This window comes from Panthera leo, chromosome A1 (genome assembly GCF_018350215.1).
Source record: "Panthera leo isolate Ple1 chromosome A1, P.leo_Ple1_pat1.1, whole genome shotgun sequence".
In the NCBI taxonomy this organism is placed as follows: domain Eukaryota; kingdom Metazoa; phylum Chordata; class Mammalia; order Carnivora; family Felidae; genus Panthera; species Panthera leo.
This window is the reverse complement of record NC_056679.1, coordinates 122,831,306-122,858,469: the sequence shown is the minus strand read 5'-3', so window position 1 is coordinate 122,858,469 and position 27,164 is coordinate 122,831,306. Positions and strand designations below refer to the sequence as shown.

The window sequence follows — 27,164 nt, the reverse complement described above, 5'->3', positions numbered from 1 at the left end:
ATATATGCTGTGAGTGTAGGTACTGTACATCTATATGTATATATATGCACGCACCCACACGTGCACACATCCTATGTGGTTGTCCATCTACAAAAAACACACTGTGATTAGGACTTGTTATTTTGTGCAAGGCACTGACAGAATATAACTCCAAGAACATGCTGCACCCTAGCATAGACTGTGTTCTCACTCTTAATCATTTTGCTAATCTTGGCTATTTATATACAAATATATATATATATATATGCATATATATATATGCATATATATATATATATATATATATATATATATATATATATATACTTTTTTTAAATAAAGAACTTTTTAAAAGATGCAGCCAAGGTACAAAACAGCATGTCCAGGAAGTTGTTCAACAAATCAAGATGCAAAAGCATGGTTTAGGCCTAGTACATATAATTAATTCGATTATCTGAACACAGGCTTTTGATTGGGGCAGTGAAATACAACAGAGATCATTTTAACTTCAAAGGTGGTTCTTTCCATCAGTATTCACCTTCCATAAATCCAGTGAAAAGATTACAAAGTAACTTTAAATTATTCTTGAAAAAAAAAAAAAACCCAGAATTTGAAAGCCCATTTGAATAAGGGAAATAATTCTGTTGGTTCATCCAAAGGTTAAGTAGAAATTACTTTAGGATTTTTTCTGCCAATATTCACTAGCCGTGGCAAGTTGAAAATTAACCACAACACTCTTGTAAGCATGCAAAGGGAAAGAAGATGCTTGTCCTCCCTCCCCTCTGATCTAGCAGTCCTTACCCTACCTCACTTTCTGAATGAGGAGAAACAGAGCAGATGGATAGAAGGCGGGTGGGTATTCCAGGATCGAGAACTGGTACTCTCAGAGAGGTGAGGGGTCCCTGTGAAGAAACTTCATCACACATCGGCCCTGGTCTCTGAATTGCAACCCAAGATCCACTGACCTAACTGCTAGTGCTATCCACCAGAATCAAACATCTCAAATATCCCTTCTCTGATCCAAATTCAAGATTCTAGGTAGTAGAATCTCTTTTTGTTGTCTAAGTCAACTTCTAGTAGTCTCAGAGATGCCCAGTAGTAAGTGTTATTACACTTCTTTATCACCTAAAAAATAATTCTCATTATGTCTTCTGTCTGATTCCATTTGATCTTGATTTCTTGGACTACAAGGAGAATTTGAGGGGCTCAAGCTTCTAAGAGTAAAAGAAAACCAAAAATGATAATAAAGCTAAACATCCTACTTCAAGTGTGTATACTTGGGGAAGTAAGATTCATCCTATGATAAAAAGCCCCTGGGTTTTTGTTTCTAAGTTCAAGATTTTAAATAGTTACTGTGCCTAAGGGTCCACCCACACAGCTTAAATATCAAAGGCAGCCCTGAACCTATTACAGATCATGAAAATTTTCTGAGCCCTTGTAGATATGGGCCTGTCTTACAGGGTGAGGCATATTTTACACAACTAACTTAATTCTATGCTTCATCAGGTTATAGACGTCGTATAGGAAAACAGAGGGAAAAGGTGTAACTTCTAAATGGGTAAACAAAAGAAGCCTCTTCTGGTAGGGGATATTAGAGTTCTGTGTTCAAGGAAGAATAGGATTTCCTCACATAGGAAAGGAAATGGGGGGAGCCTCTTTTAGGCAGAGAGATGAGCAAAGATATAGCTCCTGGCATAATCAGTCCATAGGGTAGATAGGAATTTCTAGATTCTTATGTGTGATCACATGTGAGAGTGTGTGTGTGTGTGTGTGTGTGTGTGTGTGTGTGTGTGTGTCTAGAGATGACAGAATATTTAAGCCTGGAAAGCTAGGTGTTTGAATTCCATATTGACAAGTTTGGCTTTATTTTATGGGTAACTGGAACCCCTCAAAGTTTTGTATATGATCAGAGCTATTTAGGTAAAATTTCTCCAACCGTTTGTAACTCCAGAAACAAGAGATGTCAGTGTCCATGATTTACCCCATTAAATTTAGTCTCAGGACACTGTCCCTGACCCACAGCAAGAGCCTAATGAGTACTCGCAGATTCACTACTCATAGGGTCCCCAGACGTTGTCAATGAATGCGTGTCATCTTGTCTCATTTTCCTCCATGACACAAAAAACTCAACCAAAGGATAACTAGGAGGAAAGCCTAAGACTTCTTTTGCTCACATCTCATTGGGATTTTTTTTTTTCATGGTCTAGATGATTTATTCACCACGTAAACGAGTGCTCTCCATGCTTGCTTTGCTAAGCTGTAGCCAGTATTTGCAATGTTCACCTAACTTGAGGATTTACTTTATTAGATAGAAAAACAGGAGGCAGAAAATCACCGGTTGCAACAAGAACTACAGGATGCCCGAGACCAGAATGAGCTGCTGGAGTTTCGAAACCTAGAGCTAGAAGTAAGGCAATGATGATAATAATGATAATAGAAATACTCATAACAGTTAACATGCACTGAACACATTCTGTGTGGGAGGTGCTGAATTAAGCATTTCTGATGCATACTCTCCTTGGACCTCAACGACCATAATCAGGATTTTATAGATGAGGCAACCGAGGTTAAACAACTTGCCCAAGACCTGTGACTATAAGTGGTGAAACACTGACGCAAGTCAGAATTGTCTGCTCAGAGACTGTACTTTTCAACACTATTGCCTTTAAGAACAAGACTAATGAATAATTTTTAAATAATTTAAATAATAGATATCAAACTTCATCACTATTTCATTGCTTCTCAATAATCATTTCCATCCTTCATTGAATTCTGACTCATAAAAATGTTACCTCAAGAACAGTATTTCAGACTGGTATATACAAAAATATTTTGTTTTAGACACTTGAATTTGTGAGTAAACTTTTAAATCTATAATGTACTTATGAAAAAGGCCAAAAAGCAAGGTAACTTGTTTAAGGAAATACCTTGGCTAACCTGGCCAAATTTCTGTCTTTTTTATTTTTTTTTAAGTAAAACATATCAATAAAATCAGATTTTTATTTTATCACACAGAATCTGGCCTAGTGGGGTGCCTGTCTGGTTCAGTCAGTAGACCACGTGACTCTTGATGTCAGGGCATGAGTTCAAGCCCCATGTTGGGTATAGACATTACTTATAAAAATAATCTTAAACACACACACACACACACACACACACACACACACACACACAAAACCTGACTTCTTTTGGGTGCCTGCGTGGCTCCATCAGAAGAACGTGTGACTCTTGATCTCGAGGTCATGAGCTCTAGCCCCACATTGGGGATAGAGATTACTTAAATATATATTTTTTTAAAAAAAGAATCTGGCATAGGGTCTGGCTGAATGTATGTTGATATGTAAAAGGTAAGAAATTTCCCATTTGATAGCTCTGTTATTTTGCCAGCAGCTTCTTTTTGAGATTTTTTCAAATTAGATTTAGATAGAGTTAGTGGTTGGTGCTCCTCCGTCAAGAAGTGTTAAGTCATCTTTGGTAGCCCACATATCTTAATCATAAAGCTTGAGTAGACTGAATATGCAAAAGGCTGTTAGCTGCCATAAAACTTCATGGTCAAAAGACCATTCTCTGTGACACCTGAAAGCTCTAAATATTCATGTAGTTTAAATTGGAACTTCACTTCCTACATTTCTCTGATCAAAAAACTTGCAAGACTGAATGACACTATAAATTCTTCTACCATACTTCTTAGTTGATTTATCTCTTCTTTTCCATTAAATTTAAGCATGAACATCTTGAGTTCAATTTTTTTTTTGCACAATGACATTGATAAACTGAAAGAGTATAAAGAGAGAACACAGACAACTGGTTTAGCATTTGATCAGTTGTTGATTTTTATTTTTTAATTCCCATATACTTTTCACTGTATTTCAAGGAAAGAGAGAGACGATCTCCTCCATTTAATCTACAAATTCACCCATTCTCAGATGGTGTGAGTGCTCTACAGATCTACTGTATGAAAGAAGGTGTCAAGGTAGGCAGACACTCAATTTTTTATGTTTGTAGAAAGTAGAAAAACTGGGAACTGGAAAAGGGGAAGTTGTTCATGACTTGTTTTTCAGTCACTGGATGTCATTTTGATACAAACTATGTAGATATTAAAAATAGCTGCACCTAGGGGTGCCTGGCTGACTCAGTCAGTAGAGTGTGCTACCCTTGATCTTCGGGGTCATGAGTCTGAGCCCCACATTGCATGTGCAGCTTACTTAAAATAATTTTTTTTTATTTATTAAAAAGATGTGTGACAGATGTATGAATGGTTAATAGAGAACACAATAAACCATGATTATTTAGAACACAATAGCATAAGGAATGATGCAAATTCAGTTATTAAGATAATTAACCTTCATTATCTAGGGGAGATACTAAATAAATTCCATACTTCAAGAAACACATTTCAAGGATACCAGATAAAAAAGTGTTTGTCGAGTCCCTTTGTTGTGCTGTTCTAAGTGCTGTGGGACTCATAATCTTGGAATTTGGTGCTGGAAGGGACCTTGAAATCATCTGGTCCACCCTCTCTTTTGATATGTTTCATCTAGGGAAGATTTGTCTTTTGGAAGGATTTATGATTTGTAACATATTGTTCATTTAGATAAAATGTAATTTTATCTTTAGGGATATCGGAATACATTTTAAACATTAAGGTTGAATGGAGGTGGCTCCATCTCCTGGAAAATATATTATCCCTTCAATGTAATGAAATCACATGGTGAATATCTATCCCAGAGGGAAAGCTGGGATGCCTCCCGCTACTCCTGGTCTCTCCTTGACCTTGTGCATGGCCCTTCCTGCTCCCGCCCCAAGCTGCCAGATAATACCTGCTTTCATTGCTTTCTCTCTACCTATGAGATTGAGCTAGACCTCCCCCTTCCTGGTGGAAGGAAAGGATATACCGCTATCTGAATGTGAGTAAGAGGAGAAAGTGGTACTAACGCAGTAAAAAGTGGGAGGAAAACTGGGCAGTAAAATTGTGTTTCCTTGTTTTCCATCCTGAACCTCTTTCATGGTGTTTAAATTTCTGGCCTTCCTGGGCTGCACAAAAATTTGTCAACCAGAGCCATGTTTTTGTTTTGTTTTGTTTTGTTTTTTATTCAGCTCTAATTAAATGAAAAGTACTTTACTTTGTCTTTTCCTTAGATGCTTTTTCTTAGATAAATCATAAACAAGCTAATCCAGTGGATGTAATTTATATTCAGGGAAATTTTTTCAAATGGAGTTCGGCTACTTCAAACTGTCTCAAGAAATATAGTTAAAATGAGCTGTTTTTCACAGCATGAAATTAACGCTAAAAGATGGAATGTGCTGTATTTTTTTCTATGTGGCAGTCAAAATCTCAACCAGGTTAGAATTCCATTAATTAAAATGAAATTGGTTGATTATATTTATTACCTGTTAGTTTTCTTTATACCTAAAATTTATTGCAATTGAAAAGAAAATGGCAATTATCAGGAAAAAAAATTAATGAAAGAATTCCAAGTCCTTATTATAAACTAGACTCTTTGATATAGAATCTCTTATCCTCAAGATCAGGAGATATTTTGCAGCTTGAATTTGAGAATGAGCCATTAAGTAGTTTTCCTAGGTTCACGCAACTTGCAAGAAGCAGAGTGGAAACATAAAGCCACATGTACCTGATTGAAAACAACCCAAGGAAATACAGGCCTTAAAATGTCTTCTCAGACTTAAGCACTGATAGAATGCTAAACTGCATTTGTGTCTTTAACTTGAATGTATCTCCTTGATATTGCAGGATGTGAACATCCCTGATCTCATAAAGCAGCTTGATATCTTGGGTGATAATGGGGTAAGTAATGAATTGATTAAGGGCAGTAAAGATACGAATTTGTCCAATGAGAAGCAAGAAATACTTGCCAGTCATGTAAAATAATAGCAAATGAGATATCATGTTCTCTTAAGGATGTGGCTCATGGAAGAGAACCAGTCATGGTTTATCAAACAAGTTAGTTGAGGGGTCCTAAGGATCTCTGGAAGGTAGTGGCAGAAATGGAAACTGGTAAAGTCCTTTTCTTCGCTGGCTGGTTTCAGGCTTGAATGCCGACCACATCTGCAGTGATTAAAGCTAATTACCTTCTCACTGTTGCTTGGAGCCATCCAGCGTGAAATTAATCAGTCATGCAGTTGCAAATGTTGCTAAATACTAGGGTTGGTGGCAGCCCCATAAAAATGGACCAGGAAACTATAATCTCTTTTCTTTCTAAAAACACCTTCCAGGCAGGGTCAAGGCATATTAATTCAGTGGGAGGACCATTCATTGAGATACTAGATGAATGATGTATATGCAGGTTGAAAGAGTCACACCATCTTTTTTTTTTTTTTTTTTTGCCTTGAAAAATTATCAAAGGAGAGAACAGAATCAATTAAATCACATCAAACGACTGTGAAACAAAATCAAGTCCGTTTTAGAGATATAAAAAATCACATTTAATGTACTTTTTACATGTTTTGGATGAACATTTTGTTAAGAATTGTTACCAAGTGAAATAGAACAGTTGTTAACCTTCATGCATGCATAGGCAAGAGTATCTATAACAGGCAGTAGGCAGTATTTTCTGATAGTGTAAATATTGTGTCTTCAGCTTATTTTCTTTTCTCTCTCTCTCTCTCTCTCTCCCTCTCTCTCTCTCTCTCTCTCCCTCTCTCTCTCTCTCTCTCTCTTTTTCTTTTTGACAGAACTTAAGAAATGAAGAACAAGTGGCCATAATTCAGGCCAGCACTGTGCTGTCCCTGGCAGAAAAGGTAATACATCATACTAACATTCAGATCATCTCAGTGTCTGGCTTAACCCCTAAAGACTAGGGTAGGGTTGAAGGACATTCTCTTTGCACATGAATTTGTGTTATTGAATACCTAATAAATGTCTTTTTTTCAGGGTGATGCAACCCCAATAGAATGGGAACACACTAAAGAAAAGTGTGATTTGGGGTGGGTGGATAATTCTTGCTTTGTAGTCTCTTAAAAAAATGTATTTCTTACAAAATGGAAAACTTTCTGGATTATATTATCCACACAGTCCCTCCCAAGCTGGGAAACCAATAGAGGTTTTTGTTGAGAGATGGTAAACTAGAGAGCCTGGCTCTTTTTATGGGCTTTTCCCTGGATGTGCACATAGCAGTTGTTCCCAGATGATTCTGTAACCTGGCGGTGGTTCATGGCTATACGATTCAGAAAGTCCAACCTGGGGACTGTCAGCTGAGCAACACTGAGTGTGTGCTCTGGCCCCCTTGTGTCTTAACCTGGTAAATGGCAGGAAGAGAGGAGGAAAGAGCCAATCGGAGAAGCCGGAGAAGTGGCTGTGTTCAGGGTGCCTTGAGAATCAGCACATACTTGAAGAGGGAAGGGCTGCTATAAAATAAAAGATTACTTAAAAATTATTAAAATAATCCCTTTTTTGGATACTGATTCAGGGAAACCAAGTGGGGGGGGGGGAAGACATTTTGCTGACACCTGGGGAAATTTTAGTATGGACCAGGTATCAGATAACAAAAGGAATTATATACATGTGAAATAGTACCTGGTATTTGCTTTTTAAAAAACTTAGTTCCCTTGCAATTTAATTACAGACCCATCACTTTCCCTCTCCACAACACATTAATAACCTTGCATTGTCCCTAACATAAGTTCCAGAATCTAGAACTTGCCAAGAGGGTCCCTAGGTCTGGCTCTTGCTTGCTTCTCCAGGATCCCACTGGTTTCTTTGGTCCCTAGCTGAGGGCCAGCCATATACAAATCCTTTTGGTGTCCCAGTCTTCTCTGTCTCTGTTTCTCTTTCTCTCTTTCTCCATCTCTATCAGTATTTCCATCCCTTGGTCCTTAGGCTGTTCTCTTTGCCTAGAAGTTACTTTCTTCTTCCTTTTCTCCCTTTGTGTGGCTCAATCTTAACCATTAGACATCCCCATACATGGGTAGCCTTCTTCTTCGCCCAAGCCCTGTTAGGTATTTTTTTCTCTGTATTTCCACAGTGACCTGTGCATCTGCTACTATGGCTTTTAACAACTGTAATGTGGCTGCTTGTTTTTTGTTGTTGTTATATGCCCCACAACTACCTACCACTAGACGTTAAACTCCATGAGGGCAACTATGGTATCTGTTTATTCTACTTTGTTTCCCTAGTTCTTCACAACAGTCCAGCACATCTAACAGGTGATCAGCAAGTATTTACTGAGGGAGTGAGTAAGCGACTTTGTGAATGTCCACAGGACAGTGTTCCAATGCCACGCTGATGAAGAAAATACAGTTTGTACTCCCATATCTGCTACATTTATTTGGCAGCAATAGCCAGTGTCGCATTCTATTGGACTCATGAAGGGCTACAATTCTTTATTGAAAGAAAAGTCACCTTAATTTAGGGATATCAAGAAAACTTGGGCCAATTTCTGTAAAAGGCAAGGACTAGGATGTGAAGGAAAGATTAGGGAAATGGAAAAGAAAATAGGAATAGGCTGGGGCGCCTGGGTGGCTCAGTTGGTTAAGCATCCAACTTCGGCTCAGGTCAGGATCTCGAGGTCCATAAGTTTGAGCTCCATGTCGGGCTCTGTGCTGACAGCTCAGACGTTGGAGCCTGCTTCGGATTCTGTGTCTCCCTCTCTCTGCCCCTCCCCCACTCATGTGCGCGCGCACTCTCTTTCTCTCTCAAAAATAAATAAACATTAAAAAAAAGAAAGTAGGAATAGGAAAAAGTAAAGGAAAAATGGGTCTGTGTGCCTCACATTTACTTAGATTGATGGAAATTTTCTTCCATTCCCTGCCCTGTGTGCATGCAATGCAACTTGAACTTAACCATAATTAACACTTGCATAGTGCTTTGTTTGTACCTGGCACTTCTCTTGATACTACTGTTATAGATGAGGAATCTGAAGCACAGAGAAGGCAGGTAACTGCCCTAGTCACACAGCTAGAAAATGATGGGGTCAGGATTCACACTCAAGCAGTCTGTTCACGGAGTCCGTGATCTTCTTCTCCACTGCACCACAATTCCCCTCAACCATTCTATTGAAAGCAGGAAGTGCCCTTTACAGACCCTGTAGGAGCTGATCTCTTAGCCCTTCAGCGAATTAGTTCACGCCTCCACTTACCTCCTTTGCAAGACCGGTATGAGGGTTCAGTTGAACATTTAGAGTGATGACAGTGTGCTTAGCACTGAAGGGATAAGTGAAGAACCAAATGCACAAGATGCAAACCTGTCCTTAGAGTGCTCATAGTCTGTGCAGTTCACAAGTTAGTGTTGCCTCCTACCTTTGGGATTTACAGATGAACATGTCTATCTCCAAGTAATTCTAAATGTCAGCCTTGAACTTATGAATACCACAACCTTGGATAGCATTCTGCTGTCTAGGAGTATAATTGATAACCAGAGATTGAACATAGACAAATTTCCAACAAGGAAATCCTATTGTGACTTTGTGTTAATAAGAGTAAGAGCAGTAACCTTAAGTGAGAACATGTTATGGGCCAGGTACTGCACAAATGTCATTGTTCTCCCAACCATCCTAAATTTATCCACTGTTTTCATTCTACACATGAGGAAACTGAGGTGTGGGCTATTCAGTAACTTGTGTCAAGCTTTACAAGTCAGAAGGGCTACAAGTCAACACACAAGTCTGTATCTGAAGCCCATGACTGAACTGCTTTAATTTACTATACTTAAAAATACGGTTTCTCAATGATAAATGGGCAGTAAGTAAAAGGCAGCATTTTAATAAAGCTTGATGGTCTGCACTTGCAGAGACTACCCATGATTTCGGATGGAAATCTGTTTCAAGGGGAGGCCACGTGTATGTACAAGAACCGAGAGAGTAGGTCCTCAGTCTCCCTGTGCATTTATTCTTTCCCCACATTTCTTATAGCTAAGAGGCTGTTGGACATGGTGTCGCCTTGTGAATGTCAGGCTTTAGTATGTAGAAAAAATGCTCGGGGCACCTGGGTGGCTCAGTCGGTTAAGCACCCGACTTTGGCTCAGGTCATGATCTCGTGGTTTGTGAGTTCAAGCCATGCATCAGTCTCTTTCCTGGAGCCTGCTTTGGATTCTGTGTCTCCCTCTCTCTTTGTCCCTCCCCTGCTCATGCTGTTTCTCTTTCTCAAAAATAAATATTTTTTAAAAATGCTCAGTGCACCACATAATTTATCACAGATAAACTGAAATGAAATCACTAGTATTGAGGCAAATTCCTAACAGTGTAGATGTATAAAAATAAATGTTGGGGTGCCTGGGTGGCTCAGTCATTTGAGCATATGACTCGATAACAGCTCAGGTCATGATCCCAGGGTGGTGGGATCAAGCCACAAATCAGGCTCTGCACTGAGGATATAGACTGCTTAAGATTCTCTTTCTCCTTGGGGCATCTGGGTGGCTTAGTTGGTTGAGCGTCCAACTTCGGCTCAGGTCACGATCTCACCGTTCACAGGTTCGAGCCCTGTGTCAGGCTCTGTGCTGACAGCTCAGAGCCTGGAGCCTGCTGTGGATTCTGTGTCTCCCTCTCTCTCTCTGCCCATCCCCTGCTCAATGCTCTGTCTCTATCTCTCAAAAATGAATAAATGTTAAAAAAAATTTATATTAAAAAAAAAGATTCTCTTTCTCCTTCTGCCCTTCTCCCCTGCTCACATGCTTTCATCTCTCTCTCTAAAATGAATGGATGAATGTTAACCAAGAACTAGAATTATTGTGTACCCAGTACATGCAGTACATTGTGCATAGTGTCTTCCATTAATTACATCCTGTAATTCTTCAAATTATTAACCCTATTTCACAGAAAAGAAAGTTAAAGCTTAGAGAAATCAGATAACCTTTTAAGGCCACACAGCCATGAAAATCCTGGACTGGGATTAGACCCAGGGTAGTCTGCCTGTAGAACCCCCACAATTATTACGCCCAGTTGCCTCCCTACAGGATAAGCTGATGTTTAACTTGGGAGAGACATGTTATAATGTGTTCTATTAAGCAATATATGTGGTAAGCTTATTACTCAAAATCTTATTTTTCAATCTTATTATTCAAAATCTTATTCAAAATCTGATTTTACTCACGGTGTTGATCAATGTTAACGTCAGTGCCATATAATAGGATGATATATTCTAAGTGTTAGGAAAGGTAAGTTTTTTAATGTGATTTAAAATGCCTCCACTCAACAAAAATGATTCTTCAACACTTAGCTGTAGTCAGTTTCATACAATGAAAAATGGCCATTTCTCCAGCCTCACCTGGCCTTCTGACTTTCATTATGTTTCCCCCAACCACGAAGAATTGGATATCTCTTCTGCTTGGAACTTGCCCGTCATTTTTGCCTAATCATCTTTGACTCAAAATCATCAGACTCTAGCACAGTTGTCTTTTCCAAGAAAGCCTCCTATGATGTTTTCTAATGAGCGCAAAAAACATGTTGGTCTTACCATAGAAGCCCTTGTACCTAGTGCAGTGCCTGACACATGGTCGACATCAGTGAATGCGTTTGTTGAGTGAGTGAATGAATGAATGAATGAATAACTCTTTTTCCTGAACTAAGAGATAAAATGCACCGAGTTTCCACTTCAGTTCTCTGAGAAAAAAGAGGAAGAGACAAAGCAACTTAGTAGACTGCACCATATACACCATGTCAAGCAGTGATGTCAGACATTTTTGTTTACTCCTTGTTTACTCCTTAGTGGATCCAGCAAATCGAAGGAGCGGAGGCTGCCCTGCACCAGAAAATGATGGAATTGGAAAGTGACATGGTGAGTCCAAAGATGAGGCATCATAAAAATGACAAAAAATAGGGCTGGGTGGCTCAGTGCTTAAGCACCGGACTTTAGTTCAGGTCATGATCTCACACTTTGTAAGTTGGAACCCCGAATCAGGTGAGCACGAGCCCCATTTAGGGTGAGCTCGTGTCCTGCTTCACGTGAGCTTGAGCCCCACCTCAGGTGAGCCCCAGTTCTTTCTCTCTCGGCCCCTCATGGGATTCTCTCTCTCTCTCTGCCCCTCAATCACTTGCACCCTCTCTCTCAAAAAAAAAAAAAATTTTTTTAAATGAAGAAAAATAGTCAAGGCAAATGGAAAACAACTGTTTTCTACCAGTTTCATTGGCACCAATGAAAGTTTGCAGCTTCGCATTATTTGGTGTACAGACTGGGGAATGAAATTCCTGAAAGTATCCCACAATTTCAAGTTATATTCTTCAAAGATATGTTGTATTTTTACAATATTTCTAAAACTAATGCTGAATAAAATTCAACTAGGTGATTTCTTTCTTAGGCTAAATAATTTTTCCACCATGTATAGTCAGAGTAAAAATTACAGAAATGATGAGTATAACTATGATTTTAAAAATCTCCAAGCCACTTTGTGCCCATTAAGATGACCACTATCAAAAACAAAACAAAACAAAACAGAAAATAACAAGTGTTGGTGGGAACATGGAGAAATTGGAACCTATGCGTTGTTGGTAGGAACATAAAATGATGTGTAGCTGCTAATGAAAATAGTACGGTGTCGTTGCTCAAAATATTCAAAATAGAATTATCGTATAATCCAGCAATACCACTTTTGGGAATATGCCCAAGATAATTGAAGGTAGGTTTTCAGAGAAATGTTTGTACACCCATGCTCACAGCAGCATTATTCACCATAGCTTAAATGTGGAAGCAACCCAAGAGTCTATCACTGGATGAATGGATAGCAAAATGTGGTCTGTACATACAATGAACATTATTAAAGCTTTAGAAAGGAAGGAAATTTGGGGCACCTGGGTGGCTCAGTCGGTTGAGCGTCCGACTTCGGCTCAGGTCATGATCTCGCGGTCTGAGGGTTTGAGCCCCGCGTCAGAGTCTGTGCTGACAGTTCAGAGCCTGGAGCTGCTTCAGATTCTGTGTCTCCCTCTCTCTCTGTCCCTCCCCTGCTTGCTCTCTCTCTCTCTCTCTCTCCCCCCCCCTCTTTCTCTCTCAAAAATAAACATTAAAAAAAACTTTTAGAAAGGAAGGAAATTCTAATATATGATATAATGTGGATGAACCTTGAGGATATTATGCAAAGTGAAATAAGCCAATCGCAAAAAGACAAATAATGTATGATTCCACTTACGTAAGTATCTAGAGTAGTCAGACTAATAGAAAGTAGGAACAATGGCCGTTAGGAGTGAAGACGAAGAGAAAATAAGTTGTCATTTAATGGATACGGTTTCAGTTTTGCAAAATGAAAAGCATTCTGGAGATTGGCTGCTTAACTGTGTAAATATACTTAACCCTACTTAATTGTACACTTAAAAATGGTTAAGAGTAATTTTGGGTGTTTTACCGTAAATATTTCTTTAAATCCCTAAGCACAGGAATTGTTCATTATAACTTACAGGAATACATAGGATTTTATAACTGTACTGTCATTATTATTATTACTACTGAAAAACAGGTAGTGATTCCTATCTGGTTAGGGAATCCTATAACAAGAATAACTTGCAGGGTGCCTGGGTGGCTCGGTTGGTTAAGCGTCTGACTCTTGATTTCGGCTCGGGTCATGATCTCATGATTTTGTGAATTTGAGCCCCACATTGGGCTCTGTGCTGACCACACAGTCAGCTGAACCTACTTGGGATTCTCCCCTTTTCTCTGTCCTTCCCCCCACTCATACTGTCTCTGTCTCTCTCAAAATAAATAAACTTAAAAAAAAAGCCTCACTGTCACTACTTGTAAAGTGGGGGTAAAATATCAGCCTGGAGTATTGTATGGAGCTGCTATGACATTCAAAGGAGGTAAAAAGTGTGCAGAGCTTTCAAAGTGATGAAGTTTGCTCTGTCAGATGATTTTATGATTTCATTGAAATATGGAGCAAAATGAGTTCTGTGACAGAACACCAATATTAAATGTTTTTCTTATTTTTTCATTAATATTGTACTACAGTACTGGTAGCCTTGAGAGATATAAAATGGACAGTACAGTTAAAAATTTTAGCTATGAAACCAACGGAGGAGTCAAATACAGAAAAAATAGAGAGACAGCATAAGTGGGAAGGGGGCAGAGAGAGGAGACAGAGGATCCAAAACGGGCTCCACTCTGACAGGCTGACAGCAGTGAGCCTGATGCGGGGGTCGAACTCACAAACGAGGTCTTGATCTGAGCAGAAGTTGGATGCTCAACCGACTGAGCCACCCAGGTGCCCCATGAGATATATATATATATATACACTTAATGTTTATTTATTTTTGAGAGAGTATAGAGTGCAGGTAGGGGAGGGGCAGAGAGAGAAAGGGAGACACAGAAGCCAAAACAGGCTCCAGGCTATCAGCACAGAGCCTGACGCAGGACTTGAGCTCATGAACCTTGATCCTGAAGTTGGACCCTGAACCGACTGAGCCACCCAAGTGCCCCACAAAGTTATATTTTTAAATGCTGTTGGAAAGATGCTTGCGATGTGAGACCAGGCATGCAGACACTGGGGACAAGCAAGGGAACTTCAGATTTTGGTCCCAGCTCGTACTGGTTTTGTGGCAGAAGCAGAAGCCCATTCATGAAGTGACATTGTGGGTGGAATAGCTGCCATCCCCCCACATCATTATCCACCTTTGTGTTTGCTAATTGTGCGCAGATAATTTTGAATCATTTTTTATTATACAACTGTGCATATTACATTTCAAAACATTCTTACAAAAATAGACTCTCACAATATATTTGCACAGATATAGTTATTAGTAACCCTGTCCTTAACCACGTGCTCTTGGACTGGCATAAAAATCCTTGAAAGCATTCCATGTGGTGGATTGTTCATGATATCTTGTATACTTCTTTCCATTGATTTTCACATTCTCTGTGTGAGACTATGAAAGTTGAACTATTTTCCTAACAGAATCTTTGACCCTATAAATGCTAGTGACTGGTCTTGTTGGGGAGTTAGAGGAAACATTCATCAATACCATTTATATACCGCTTTCTAGTAAACTAAGTTCTTTTCTCTTTATCATTCTCTTCATCTTTTATCATGTAAGCTCATATCGCTTTGTCTTTTCTCTTTATCCTTTTTATAGGAACAATTCTGCAAAATAAAAGGCTATTTGGAGGAAGAACTAGATTACAGAAAACAAGCTCTCGACCAAGCATATATGGTAGGTACAGCAAGCACTCAGGACACCCAGAGTTCACAGTCCTGTGCTGTGGAGTGAAGCATCATGGTTCACTTGTCCCGCCATGTACTTGAATAGACCACAACATGCAAGCTCATTTATTCAGTGGTTTCCAGTTCTGGTTGTAGAATAAATACATCCCTACCTATTTCCCGTTATATTACTCTTATAATATGTAATGCATACTTAATTATGCTTCATATAAAAAAATTAAGTGTCTGTTACAAAATACTTTAATGAGAGACAGGTTGGATGGTACTGTAGATGAAAGAGAAATTTTATTAAATCTAACTGTTTGGGAGCCTCACGTAGTGAGAGAAGAGTAGAGCATTTAATGTCTGCTGTGTATATTTTTCCTTCACATATTTCTCACAACAACCCTCTGGGGTACAGGTAATATGATCATTCCTGTATTACATATGAGGAAATGAAGGCTTGGAGAGTGAAAGAACTCTGCCCGAGAGAGCAAGCACGTAGTGCTCAGTTCTGACTCCAGACCCTGTGGCCTTCTCTACCGTAATCCAGCCACAGTAAGTGAGGCTGTTCGGGAGATGGGTTGTGCCTTTTCTCCCCCACAGAAGGCTGTGTGGACTGAGGACCCCATTTGATTCATTCCCCATGACAGATTCATAACACATAATTCCTAATACGGGACAACAGCTTGCATTTCTTCTCTTCATATACTGCCCCCCCAACCATTAATTCACAATAATGACTCAAGAGAAAAAGACCAAACTTAAAAGGGGAACATTTCAAGGAGTTGCTGGTAGAGGTTTTTATAATGCTTTCCTGGAAGCAGCCTGAGTCACTTTGGGGATAAGAATGAAGCACTTAGCCCCTGCTTGTAACAGAGATGAATTAGTATTCTTCTCCAAAATGAGTAAGAGATTCTGAGCACTGCTCGATGGGGAAAGGAGAAAAATGAGAGTTGGTCACCAGAGAATAAAGAAGGAAGCACTTTCTCCCCTCCCTTCCTACCCTTTTATCCTTGCCTTCTCTACCTACACATGGTCAGGTTCAGGTGCTTATGTGTCCCATGAGCAAGTACTCATTCAGACACATGTCATGTTAAAAAGATGAGATCTGTTCAGTCGAGTACAAGAGCTAGGAACTTGGAAACAAGAGCTAGGAAAATACTCTGTACCAAGGCATGACCATTCACCTCTGTCAAAGTCACAGGAGGTAAGATTGTAGATTTTGGTTACTATATCTGAAGCATGTTTAAAAAACAAAACAAAACAAAACTGGAATATAAGGATATAAGGATTCTTCATCCAAAACAGAGAAGACTCAAGGAGGCATTTTATAGCTAAAGCAGCTTTAAATGTCAGAATATTAAAAAAAACAAACCAATTCCAAAGACTCCAGGCCGTTTTCAGATCATGTCTCCTAATTTGTATTTTAAGATGGGGAGACTGTAAAGCCATCTTCAAGTTCGTATGTGTGTCATGTGGAAGAGAGGTGGCATTTTGTGTGTGAAATAGATCCCCAACTTAGTATTCCAACTCAGACCACTTTTCAGTGCTTGTTTCTAAACGTACAGCCACCGTGATAGATGTCTACATATCTGAAGGGCTGTCAGATGGAAGAGAGCACAAATCTGTTCTCAGCTACATTTGAGAATAGAAGGTTATACAATTTTTATAACAAAGTAAGGACTTACTAAAAATGAAAGGTGTGTGAAATGGACAGGATCCCAAGAAAAAGAACAGATGCCCCATCATCAGAGAAGTTCAGGTATTGTTAGCTCGATGACTCACGGAGTCTTACAAAGGGGATTATCAAAACGGTAGTGTGGCTGGATAAGCTTTGAGATTGATTTTAGTGCTATGATCCCGTAAGACTCCAGTAATCCATAACTCCCCTCTCCCCCACACGCAAGTGTCTCCATTCACATACCACCAGACATGCTAAGTTCCAAAGTTAGACTTTTCTAATTCTGTTTGCCAGAGAATCCAGGAACTAGAAGCTACTTTGTACAATGCTCTGCAGCAAGAAACCGTTATCAAGTTTGGTGAATTATTAAGTGAAAAACAGCAAGAAGAGCTGAGGACAGCGGTAGAAAAGTTACGGCGGCAGATGCTGAGGAAGAGCAGAGAGTATGACTGTCAGATTCTTCAGGAGCGAATGGAGCTCTTACAGCAAGCCCATCAGGTGAGGACGGAGCCACTGCATCTCTGTAGGGTTGGTACTAAGCAAATGGGACTTAGTACTAAGTACGTGGTATGGAGTGTGGGTGAGAGAAGCCCAGGGCTGTACACCATCTTCGGAGAGTAAGATACAGAACTCTTGTTGGCCGCCTAGACTCAGAGACAGGATGACAGTTTGGTAATGATTCAGTCTTGAGAAAATTGGCATTCCAGAAGCATTGCCTACTGCTACTATTCGGGAAGCTGTTTTGTCATGAGATACCCTTTGGGTCTCCTGGAGCCTGATTAGCTCCCTTATGCAAGGAAGCAAGACTCTCCCCAGGACAGAAATACTGCTTCCTCCTGTTACTCATCCCAGTCCATAATCTAGCCTGATCAGATCATCTGAATAGGGTAAAAGAGAACAAGGGCCTTTTTCTTTATTCCCAGAACAAACAGCAACAACAACAAAGCCTGGAAGCTGCCGCTTACTTACTGGCATTTGCTATGTCAGGAACTAAACTAAGGGCTCTGCTTACATCATTGCATTTAATCTTCACAGTAGCCCACTAAGGTAAGTATTCTTATTATCCCATTGAGGGGATAATGATACTGAAGACATGAGTACTTAAGTCATTTGCCCAAGGTGACACAGATAGCGAGCACCAGATCCAGTATCTACTCAGTTGTGCATAACTCAAGGCCAGTGCGTATAACCATTGTGCTACCCTCTCCTACGCAACTTGAGTCCTCTCTGATTGATGTGACCCATCTAGACCAGGAAGGCTCTGGAGACACTAAATATTCATTTATAGCCAAAATTCTTAATTCCATCTCTTAGTTCATGTCTTAGCTTGACAGGTGAGGACTAAGGCCCTGGTCAAAAAGCAGATTCCAAAAGAATTACAAAGTTGATAGTGCCAGTAGGATTTGGTACTTGGAAGCTGGGATAAGCAACTGATACACAATCCAGATGGACAATACAAGAAGTAAGAGTTGTGTGGTCTTTAGAGATCAAGGTGGGTGGAAAAGGAACAGGTTATTTTATGACACCCATAAGAACGGTTTATGGGGAACATGACAGCACACTTCCTGCGTAGCCAGGAGTTGTGTGAATCTTTATAATCGAACAGATTATCTGAGTTAACAGGGAACTAAGAACGGTGAAGCCTTTTGTCCCAGAGATGGTGAACACATGCATGTTTGTTTCAGTGCGCTTTCAGATTCCATCATAAAGTTCTGGGTTTTGATCCTGGAATGTTTTTCAGCCCTTTAATGATAGACCCCATGGCCTCATTAGTTGCAGGAATAAAAGTGCCCTCTGCGTAATTTTTTTATACTGCAATGGCATTTAGTTAATTTCAACAAATCAGCAGTTGTGCTATGGAACCACAGAAGTGTTTATTTTTTAAAAAAAAATTTTAATGTTTATTTATTTTTGAGAGAGAGAGAGAGAGAGAGAGGCAGAGAGAGAGGGAGACACAGAATCTGAAGCAGTCTCCAGGCTCTGTCTGAGCTGTCAGCACAGAGCCCGATGCGGGGCTCCTACTCGTGAATTGTGAGATCATGACCTGAGCCAAAGTCAGACGTTTAACTGATTGAGCCACCCAGGTGCCCCAAAAGTATTTATTTTTAAGATGGGCAAAGAGTTATCTAAATTTATTTATGATTAAAACCTTGTCATTTTTTTGAGTCTATAACCAAGCCAAACCTGAAAGACATGTTTTGTTTGTTTTGTTTGAAGCTATCCAGTGAGAGGTACATTACAGTTCTAAGCCTCAGAGATTTCCATTGAAATTTTCTATCTCCCAAACAAATGTTCATTAGAAAATGCCTTTTCTAATTATTCCTTACTCTTTGTCTCCCCTTATAATCAGTAGATTTAAGAGAATTATTCCAGAAGGTATTGGCCAGGTTTTGTCATGTATAAGCTATGTGATCCAGTTAAATCCTAGAGCCTATCAGTAACTATTTATTGGACATTTCTGTTTGAATGTTTCACAGTGAACTCATATGAAACATATCTAAGTGTGCATTTTTATTCTTTCCCCTTCTCTCCCCATCTGCCTGTGTTTGTCAGTAGAATTACCATATCCCAAAGCACTCAGGCTGGAAACCCTGGAGTCTTCTTTGTCCTTTATCTCCAATCATTAATATAGCACTACATCCAATTAGTATTTCTCCTGAAATGTTTCTGAAGCTGGTCTGTTTTGTCCACACTTGTAACTTGAGGCAGAGGCAGGACCTTTCAATCCTGCAACAGCTCCCAGATGCTGCCAGATGTCCTCTGATGTAACCTCACTCCGTCATCTAGGCATTTATTCAGTCACATATTTAAATGCACTTCCTAGTCTTTGGATACCATTCCAGACATAGAGAACTCACGTGGACTCTGCTTTTACAAAGCATAGGACTTATTGATGGAGACAAAGGAGGTTAACACAAAGAAAAAAAATTACGTTTGGTATCTCTTGACAAGTGGCATAAAAAAGTCATATGCAGGATGGCACGGGGATTGAGTGGTGGAGAGGACTTCCTGCCCTCTCTGTAGTTCGTCATGCATATCACTACACATTCTTTCACCTTTCCTCATGGTACATTCTTCCTCAAAGCCTCCATGATCTCAATTTGCAGTTGGGTCTAGGCCTATGCAGCTCTCTCCAGGTCCTTCATTAGCTGGCTACCCCTTCTCTGCAAACCTGATCTGAGACAATCTCCAGAGTATACTGTCCTCTCTACTCATGCAGAACTCTTCCTGGTACCGCTTGGGTCCTGACTCCCTCCTCTAAGCCTTTGTTGGCATGACCACTCACCATAAATGCCCTTCAGTGTCTGCTGCATTTATCTAAATGTTCTCATTTTTCCAGTCCCAGCTTAAGATCCACCTCCTTTATGATGTTCCCCTGATAATAATGGACTGCATACTACTGAAAAAATCTGTACTTCATATCCCGTTACACATTGTTTCAAAACCATATTTGAAAGCCTGCTTGTGCCAGGAATATTATGGTGGACAGAGACATAAAGGTCACTGCTCTCGTCTGTCCTACCCATGAAAAGGGTCAAAGCAACAACACAAATGAGCAATGACCAAGGCAATTTCAGAGAGTGTCAATAAATGCTATGAAGAAAAGTATACGATGTGTGTGTGTGTTTGGGAATAGGATTCTCCACTTTAGACTGGCTAGGCAGATCAGGCATCTTTGAAGATGTCTAAAACCCAAGGGACCAGCCACACAAAGATCTTGGCAAAGTGCCCCAGAAGATAGGGACAACAGAGTCTAAGTCTCTATTGTGGGAACATTTGGAATAGTCAAGGAACAGAGAGAAGGCCATAAAAATGGAGCACGTAGAGCCAAGGTGAAGTGGATGTGAAGTTGGAGCGCAAAGAAAAGGCTAAATCACACTGGGCCTTGAAGGAGTTTGGGTTCTATTCTGAGTGCAGCCCGGCTGCCTCTCCCTTATTCTTACGCTTGTTCCTCTCCGCCTTAAACTCAGGGCCTGCCCTGATTATTCCACATGTCAGGAGTACACACAGCTGCTGTAGATGGATATACTAAATTAGAAACAGAAAGAACTAGCAGTAAGCTCTCACCCCAGTCCTGATGCGGACAACAGTGACTTGGTGTACTGATTAGCAGGACAGGTAAGATAGATAGAAAGGGGTTTCTTTTGGACCTGAGAAGGTTCCCCCTTGGATGGGGTGGCAATTGAATGGGAAAGGAAAGAAATAGAGCATGCAGCACACGACTGTAGCATAAATAACTCATGTACTTAACAAGCATAGGCAACTTCCTTGTGCTGAACGCTGTCCTACTTACTAGAGATTGGTGATGAAGTTACAATGGCATTGCCATCGTTTACCTTTTCTACTTAATTTGTTTCTCCCTGTGTTTTAGACTCCATCTCCCCATCTTATTCCAGTGGTTCTTTGGGACCAAAAATGGACTGGTGTCTGTATTCTCCATTATATCCAGCTTAGTCCTGACCTTTGTAAGAAGTTGCTCAACAAACATGCACTTGGTGGCCAAGTAGACACTGTAGTAATCTCTAGTAATCCCACATGTCCATGATTGTGTTGAGATAACACTTGCCTCCACATTCAGTAGACATATAAAGGAATTACATGTACACTCAAGGTGGAAATGTCTAGCAAATTTATTCTTTTATTGTGTAGCTTTGGCGCCTGAGCAGCACTGTGGAAATATACACAAGCACACACGTCACTCCCGTGTACATGCACCATTAGCTTCCAGGCCCGTTCTCTTACCCATCATTAATTGTCCTATAATTTCACAGTCAGCCTTGATAGTCTCTCTGACCCAAACACCTCATCCTCTCCTGCACAAACCTCAGTCCCTTCCCTTTAGAACACATTCCTCAGTCTTCTCATTCCCTACGTTTGGTCAGATGATTCTTTTTCTGTTTTTTATATATTTTGTTTTTTGTTTATATATTTTGTTTTTTATATATTTTGAGAAAGAGAGGGTGAGAGAGAGCATGCACATGTGTGTGTGAGTGGGAGAGGGGCAGAGAGAGAATCCCAAGCAGGCTCCATACTGTCAACACAGAACCTGATGTGGGGCTCAAACTCCCAAACCAAGACATCATGACCTAAGCCGAAATCAAGAGTGGGACGTTCAACCAACTGAACCACACAGGCACCCTGGTCAGACGATCCTCTATGGTAGGGGGCTGTCCTGTGTATCATCCTGGGCTCTGCCTATTAGATGCTAATTACAACCCCCACCCTAGGTGTGATTATTGACCACATGTGATTAAAAAATGTCCAGAAAGATAGTGATGATGGTTGCATAACTTTGTGAATATTCTAAAACCACTGAATTATATACCTCAGATTACATTAAATAACTTTAAGAGATATCCAGATATTGCCAAAGCTCCCCTGGGGGGCAGAGTCATCCTCTGTTGAGAACCACTGTTTCAGAGTAGGGAGATATGATTTTCAAGTTCAAGTATTTGTTCTAGCTTCTTCTTCTTCCCATATTGCATTATAAAAACCTCTTTTTCTATATTATTACCACATTTAGCTTCCATTGTTTTCTTCTCAGACTCCTGTTCTCATTTTCTGATTATTCCCAAGAGAGGCATTAAATAACAAACTTACACTGTATAACCATGTGCCATGAACATAAAAGGCCTTTAGTTGCCTAGAAATTTGAAGATTATTTTTCACTTGCAAATAATTATGTAATGTTGATTTCAAATCTGCACTTTTTAAATCACCAGAATTTTGTTACACAGTTGACAGGTGAGTTCAAAGATAGTTCTGGAATTATTTTGTCCTTAGGATTCCTTATGCTTTTTGCTATGTTTAGTTTTCCCCTAACTTAATCAGTTGTCTCTTTGGAATTTTTGCCCAAGTCTTATCTCTACTTTGTTTTATGAGAATTGGCAAATCATGTTTTATGAGGAAATTCTACCCTGAAGCAGAGACGAAACATGGTTGGAAAGGAAGGGTAGCAAAAAACAAGGGGACTCTTTGCATTTGTATATGTATATCACCACTAGCCATTTTTTACAGTGGTAATCAACACCCAAAAATCCCAGTCCCAATGGCTCCAACACAGTTAGTTTCTTGCTTGCTAGTTCCAGGACATAGTGCTGTCTCAATGAGCAGGTGGTACTCCTGCGTCTCCTACTCACGTTCCACTGGCCAAATAGGCCTCACAGCCAAGCCCGAGGACGCTGGGGTGAGAACATTACCTCCCTCTCAGAGATAGGTCTGTAGAGACAGGTGCATAGACAGGGGTAGCAAATTTAAAAACATACGCAATCAATGCCATGCTTTCGCATGACAAGTATGGGTAATCCAACCGTCTTCTGGGTGTGGGAAAACATATGTGATGCTTCCAGCTGTGAGTACTAATGTTAATGTTTTCGTAGCAAGTTTCGTGTTTTAGGTTGGCGAACAGTCTTCTTGTTAACACCCACTAACTCTTTCTCTTTTCCTTTGTTCAGAGAATTCGTGACTTAGAAGATAAAACAGACATCCAGAAAAGACAGATAAAGGACTTAGAAGAAAAGGTACGTGTTAAATTCAGTGTGAATTTCAGTCTTTAACTTTTAGACCAGAAAATAATAGGAGTTTCATTCACCGCATTGTGTTTCTTCTGTTACTGTGTATCTTGCTGAGGCAGGTGTTGTTACAGTCAATATAAACTTCACCTCCAGTCAGTCACCAGCATTCCAGGAAAGGTTCTGTCTTCAGCAACCTAACCTGGACATGTTTGCCTTTTGTGTTGATTCCTATTTTTTGCTATGGGTGTTTTCTTTCCTCACTTCCCCTTTCTTATCTTCATTTCCTTTCCAGAAATTTCTCATGAGTTTTGTGCCTCTACTTTGCTCTTTCTTTTCAAAATCTTTTTGGTCCCTTTTTGAAAAAAAAAAAAATCATTCCTGTTACTATTGATAAAAAGCCCTTTCTTCCTTGTGCTGCAGTGTCCCCTCCACAGTAGGTCCAGAAACTTAGGTTGACATGTGATGATGAAGCCCTCGTGTCACTTCCCCCAGTGGCCTGAAAGCCTCCTCCGAGTCAGCCAACACTTTCAAGGGAAAGCGTAATAGTCCTGAAAGACTGCATTTGGGAATGTACACGGTGGGGGGACGGGAGAGGGCTCACACAGGAGTGCTGAACAAGCTGCAGTGAGGCCAACAGTCTTAACACAACAACAGTGACCCTGCCGTGATGCCCGGGAGCATCGTGCTGAGGAACACAGCAAGAATCGCAAGAGGCTTTGCCTAGCGTTCCAATCTGAATTCCTGTGATGCCAAAGAATATGGCTATTTTGCAGCATCTTCCGTGGGCACCCGAGAAGAAAATAGCAAACCATCTGCTGCTTCTGAGACAACGGTCAGGATTTTCTTCCTCTCAAATTGCTTCTGTAGCTGCCCATACATGGGAGATTAGAGGGAGCTGGTCGGGGCCAGGAGCCAGACCATCAACAGCCTGGATTCTTACGTCGGCTGGGTCTTCACATACTTACTTGACCTTGGGTATGTGACCGAGACTTGTGTCTAAGCCTTATCGATAAAATGGGGATGATAGAGCTTGCCCTCATCTCCTCTCGTGGGTTCTGCAAGGAACAAACAGGGCCACTTATGTGAAAATTATGAAACACTGAGAGTGTTCGATTAAAAAGTATAATTTTTAAAATTTCCAGACATAAAGTACACATCCTCTGCAAAATTTTAAATTTGAATGGTCCTCATTTCAGAAGTGTGCTGCCTAGCTCTGTGGGACTGAATGAGGCAAAGGTGAAGTGCAGTAAGCCAAGGACTGAGTCTGACTTCCCAGTGTTTGGCAAGAAGACCCACAGAAGGTGGGAACTGTTTCCAGCTTCTCCAGTTGTCAACGCACATGCCTGATGCCTTCCATTTTCCACAGCTTCAAATGGCTAGCTCTTGGTCCTAGTAATTTTCTGTGCGAAGTCTTAACCAGCTCTGTGGCTGACAAAGAGGAAGTCAGAATTAAAACCACAAACTTCAGTTTGATTCCATCCCCATTCATGTAAGGAAAACCAGACTAAAAAGGGTGGGGAGGGGAGTGGATTTTTAAAATATCTGTTAATGTCACTACCCTAGGCATTTTCTTTTTTTAATGTTTATTTACGTTAGAAAGAAAGAGAGCGTGAGCAGGGGAGGGGCAGAGAAAGAGGGAGACACAGAATGCAAAGCAGGCTTCATCGGCTTCATTGACTCTCCTGCAGTTACTCTGTGAGACAGACACAGCGGATCTCAGGATCCCCTTTTTTGCTGGTAATAAAACAACAGGTCAGAGAGATTAAACAGCATTCGCAGGACCATATAACCAGTCCATATCAAGACACCCAGAGGCCAGGGTGTCTGACTCAAGGTGCTACCTTCGGCCCACCACACTGCCTGGACAAAGAATCTCATTGCCAGCGAGGTGATGGGCCTCTCCTCATGCCCCGAGAGGCGGCACTGATATCTGACCTCAGAGGAGTAGAGGAAGCCTCCTTTCCCCTCCATCTTCTACTACGGGCATCATTTTACCGCTCTCCATCTTCGAAGAATGGGGAAAAAAAAAAAAAAGAAAAAGGACAGAGTTTCTGCTTTCCAGACTCCTAGAACAGTCACCAACACATGGCTCTTAGCACCATGTTTATAACTTGTCCCTACAATTTTGCTATGGTGAAGCCAGAGCCCTGTAAACAGTGGCCTTAAAAGACACATGAGGATAACATGCTCAACATTAGAATGCCATACACCACCCTTATTCAAGGAAGTCGTGTCTGACAAAATGGTCCTGAAGTGTGATAACAAGGTCAAAGTCTGACTCTGTAGGAGTACCTCACCAAGGAAATTGGTATTTGAAAACCACTGATCTGACCTGTGACCTTCTACAATTAGTATGCAGTTGGTTATGCACCACTGCTATGCAAGCATGTCTGTCCACCCAAGTATCTGCTTTTCTGGAGAAAGTTCTCAGTGAAGAGACACAATTCAGACTCCATTTAAGTTCTGTGAATCAAAGAAAGAGAATATCTGCGAAGCATGGAGGTTTGAACAGCAGCATGCATTCATTCATCATCTAAGGCGTCCACTGATGTACAAGCACCTTTCATACCACACATCCTGGCTCATCCAGGGTAGACCCAGGATACACCTGCTGTCCTGATGTAATTACTGATAGCGTCTGCATTTCTACCTCAGGAGTAGCCCACTGCGGATAATTTATCATAGGTTTACCTTACGTATTAATATTCTCTCTGCTATGCCTTCTTCACATTAACGAAACAGTGATAGCATTAAGTGATGAAGTGGATACTCTGATCATATTTTTGTAGTTTTGATTTACCCTGCCACACATTAAAAAACAGACAATAATATATAATAAAGTAGGATCCAGGAGGTCTAAATTCAAGGCTTTACTATGACATGAAATTACATGCAATTAGACTGTTGATGAACTGTTCAGTGCTTACTTTTCTCACTTAAAGAATTAGGAGCTTAGATCCATGATCTATTAGACCACCTCAGTTGTAAAATGTATCAGTTGATGTTAGTTGACACCAGTTAGTCCTCACATTATTTTGCCAATAGATAAGTAAAACATGTTTGTTTGTTTTTTTTTAAACAAAAGGTCCTTGGTATGTATGTGACAAGTGGTCAGACCTGAGTGAAGTGGAAAAGCTTGAGGTTTTGTTGACACTACAGAAATTCAGATTTATGTAATCTTCTTCTTTTTCTTCTGCAGTTTCTGTTTCTATTCTTGTTCTTCTCTCTTGCCTTTATTCTATGGCCTTGATGTCAAGGTGCCTCTTCAGGTAAGATTTCATTTAATTCTCAAAATGTGGTTCTAAGAGGTGTTTGATCAGAAGGATGCTGTATACGGTTACTAGTAATGCCCATGTTTGTTTGGTTTAAAAAAAAACACAAATACATTTGGTTTGGTTAGCTTAAATGCCATAAAATGAGAAACAGATCACCTGGAACTAACGTAACGTTGTGTATCAACTGTGCTTCAATTAAAAAAAAATAATTAAAGTAAAAAAAGTGAGAAATAGATCCAGTCCATTTGGGTGATTTTTTAAAAAATTTTTTAAATGTTTTTATTTGTTTTTGAGACAGAGAGAGACAGAGCATGAGCAGGGGAGGGGCAGAGAGAGGGGGAGACACAGATTCCGAAGCAGGCTCCAGGCTCTGAGCTGTCAGCACAGAGCCCCATGCGGGGCTCGAACTCACAGACTGTGAGATTATGACCTGAGCTGAAGTCGGATGCCGAACCGACTGAGCCAACCAGAGGTCCCCCGTTTGGGTGATTATTAAAAAAAATAAAGCAACCACCAAATATGGAAATCAAGAATATTGTTCTAGTTAACTGTGTTGCTTTGGGAAGTCATGGTGTTTATGGGGCTTAGTATTCTCATCAGTCTTTTAATATATGGAAGGATTTGCTTCCCTCTTTGCA

The 27,164-nt window shown here is 40.3% G+C and overlaps 1 protein-coding gene across 6 annotated transcripts in view; it reads left to right on the top strand.

Annotated features, from left to right (window-relative positions):
- Positions 1–27,164, top strand: part of JAKMIP2 (janus kinase and microtubule interacting protein 2) — a 208,369-nt gene that overhangs the window by 173,650 nt on the left and 7,555 nt on the right. For 3 of the 6 annotated variants that reach the window (XM_042938675.1, XM_042938670.1, XM_042938667.1), the window contains 9 exons: positions 2,288–2,386; positions 3,854–3,952; positions 5,732–5,785; positions 6,673–6,738; positions 11,638–11,706; positions 14,985–15,062; positions 17,031–17,234; positions 17,660–17,783; positions 23,192–23,255. In XM_042938675.1, coding sequence (XP_042794609.1) covers positions 2,288–2,386; positions 3,854–3,952; positions 5,732–5,785; positions 6,673–6,738; positions 11,638–11,706; positions 14,985–15,062; positions 17,031–17,234; positions 17,660–17,782 — 792 coding nt within the window. In that variant the 3' untranslated portion in view covers position 17,783; positions 23,192–23,255. Of the gene's footprint in view, positions 1–2,287; positions 2,387–3,853; positions 3,953–5,731; positions 5,786–6,672; positions 6,739–11,637; positions 11,707–14,984; positions 15,063–17,030; positions 17,235–17,659; positions 17,784–23,191; positions 23,258–26,450; positions 26,521–27,164 lie in introns of those variants that run through there. The other 3 variants (XM_042938685.1, XM_042938705.1, XM_042938696.1) reach the window with 3 other exon arrangements.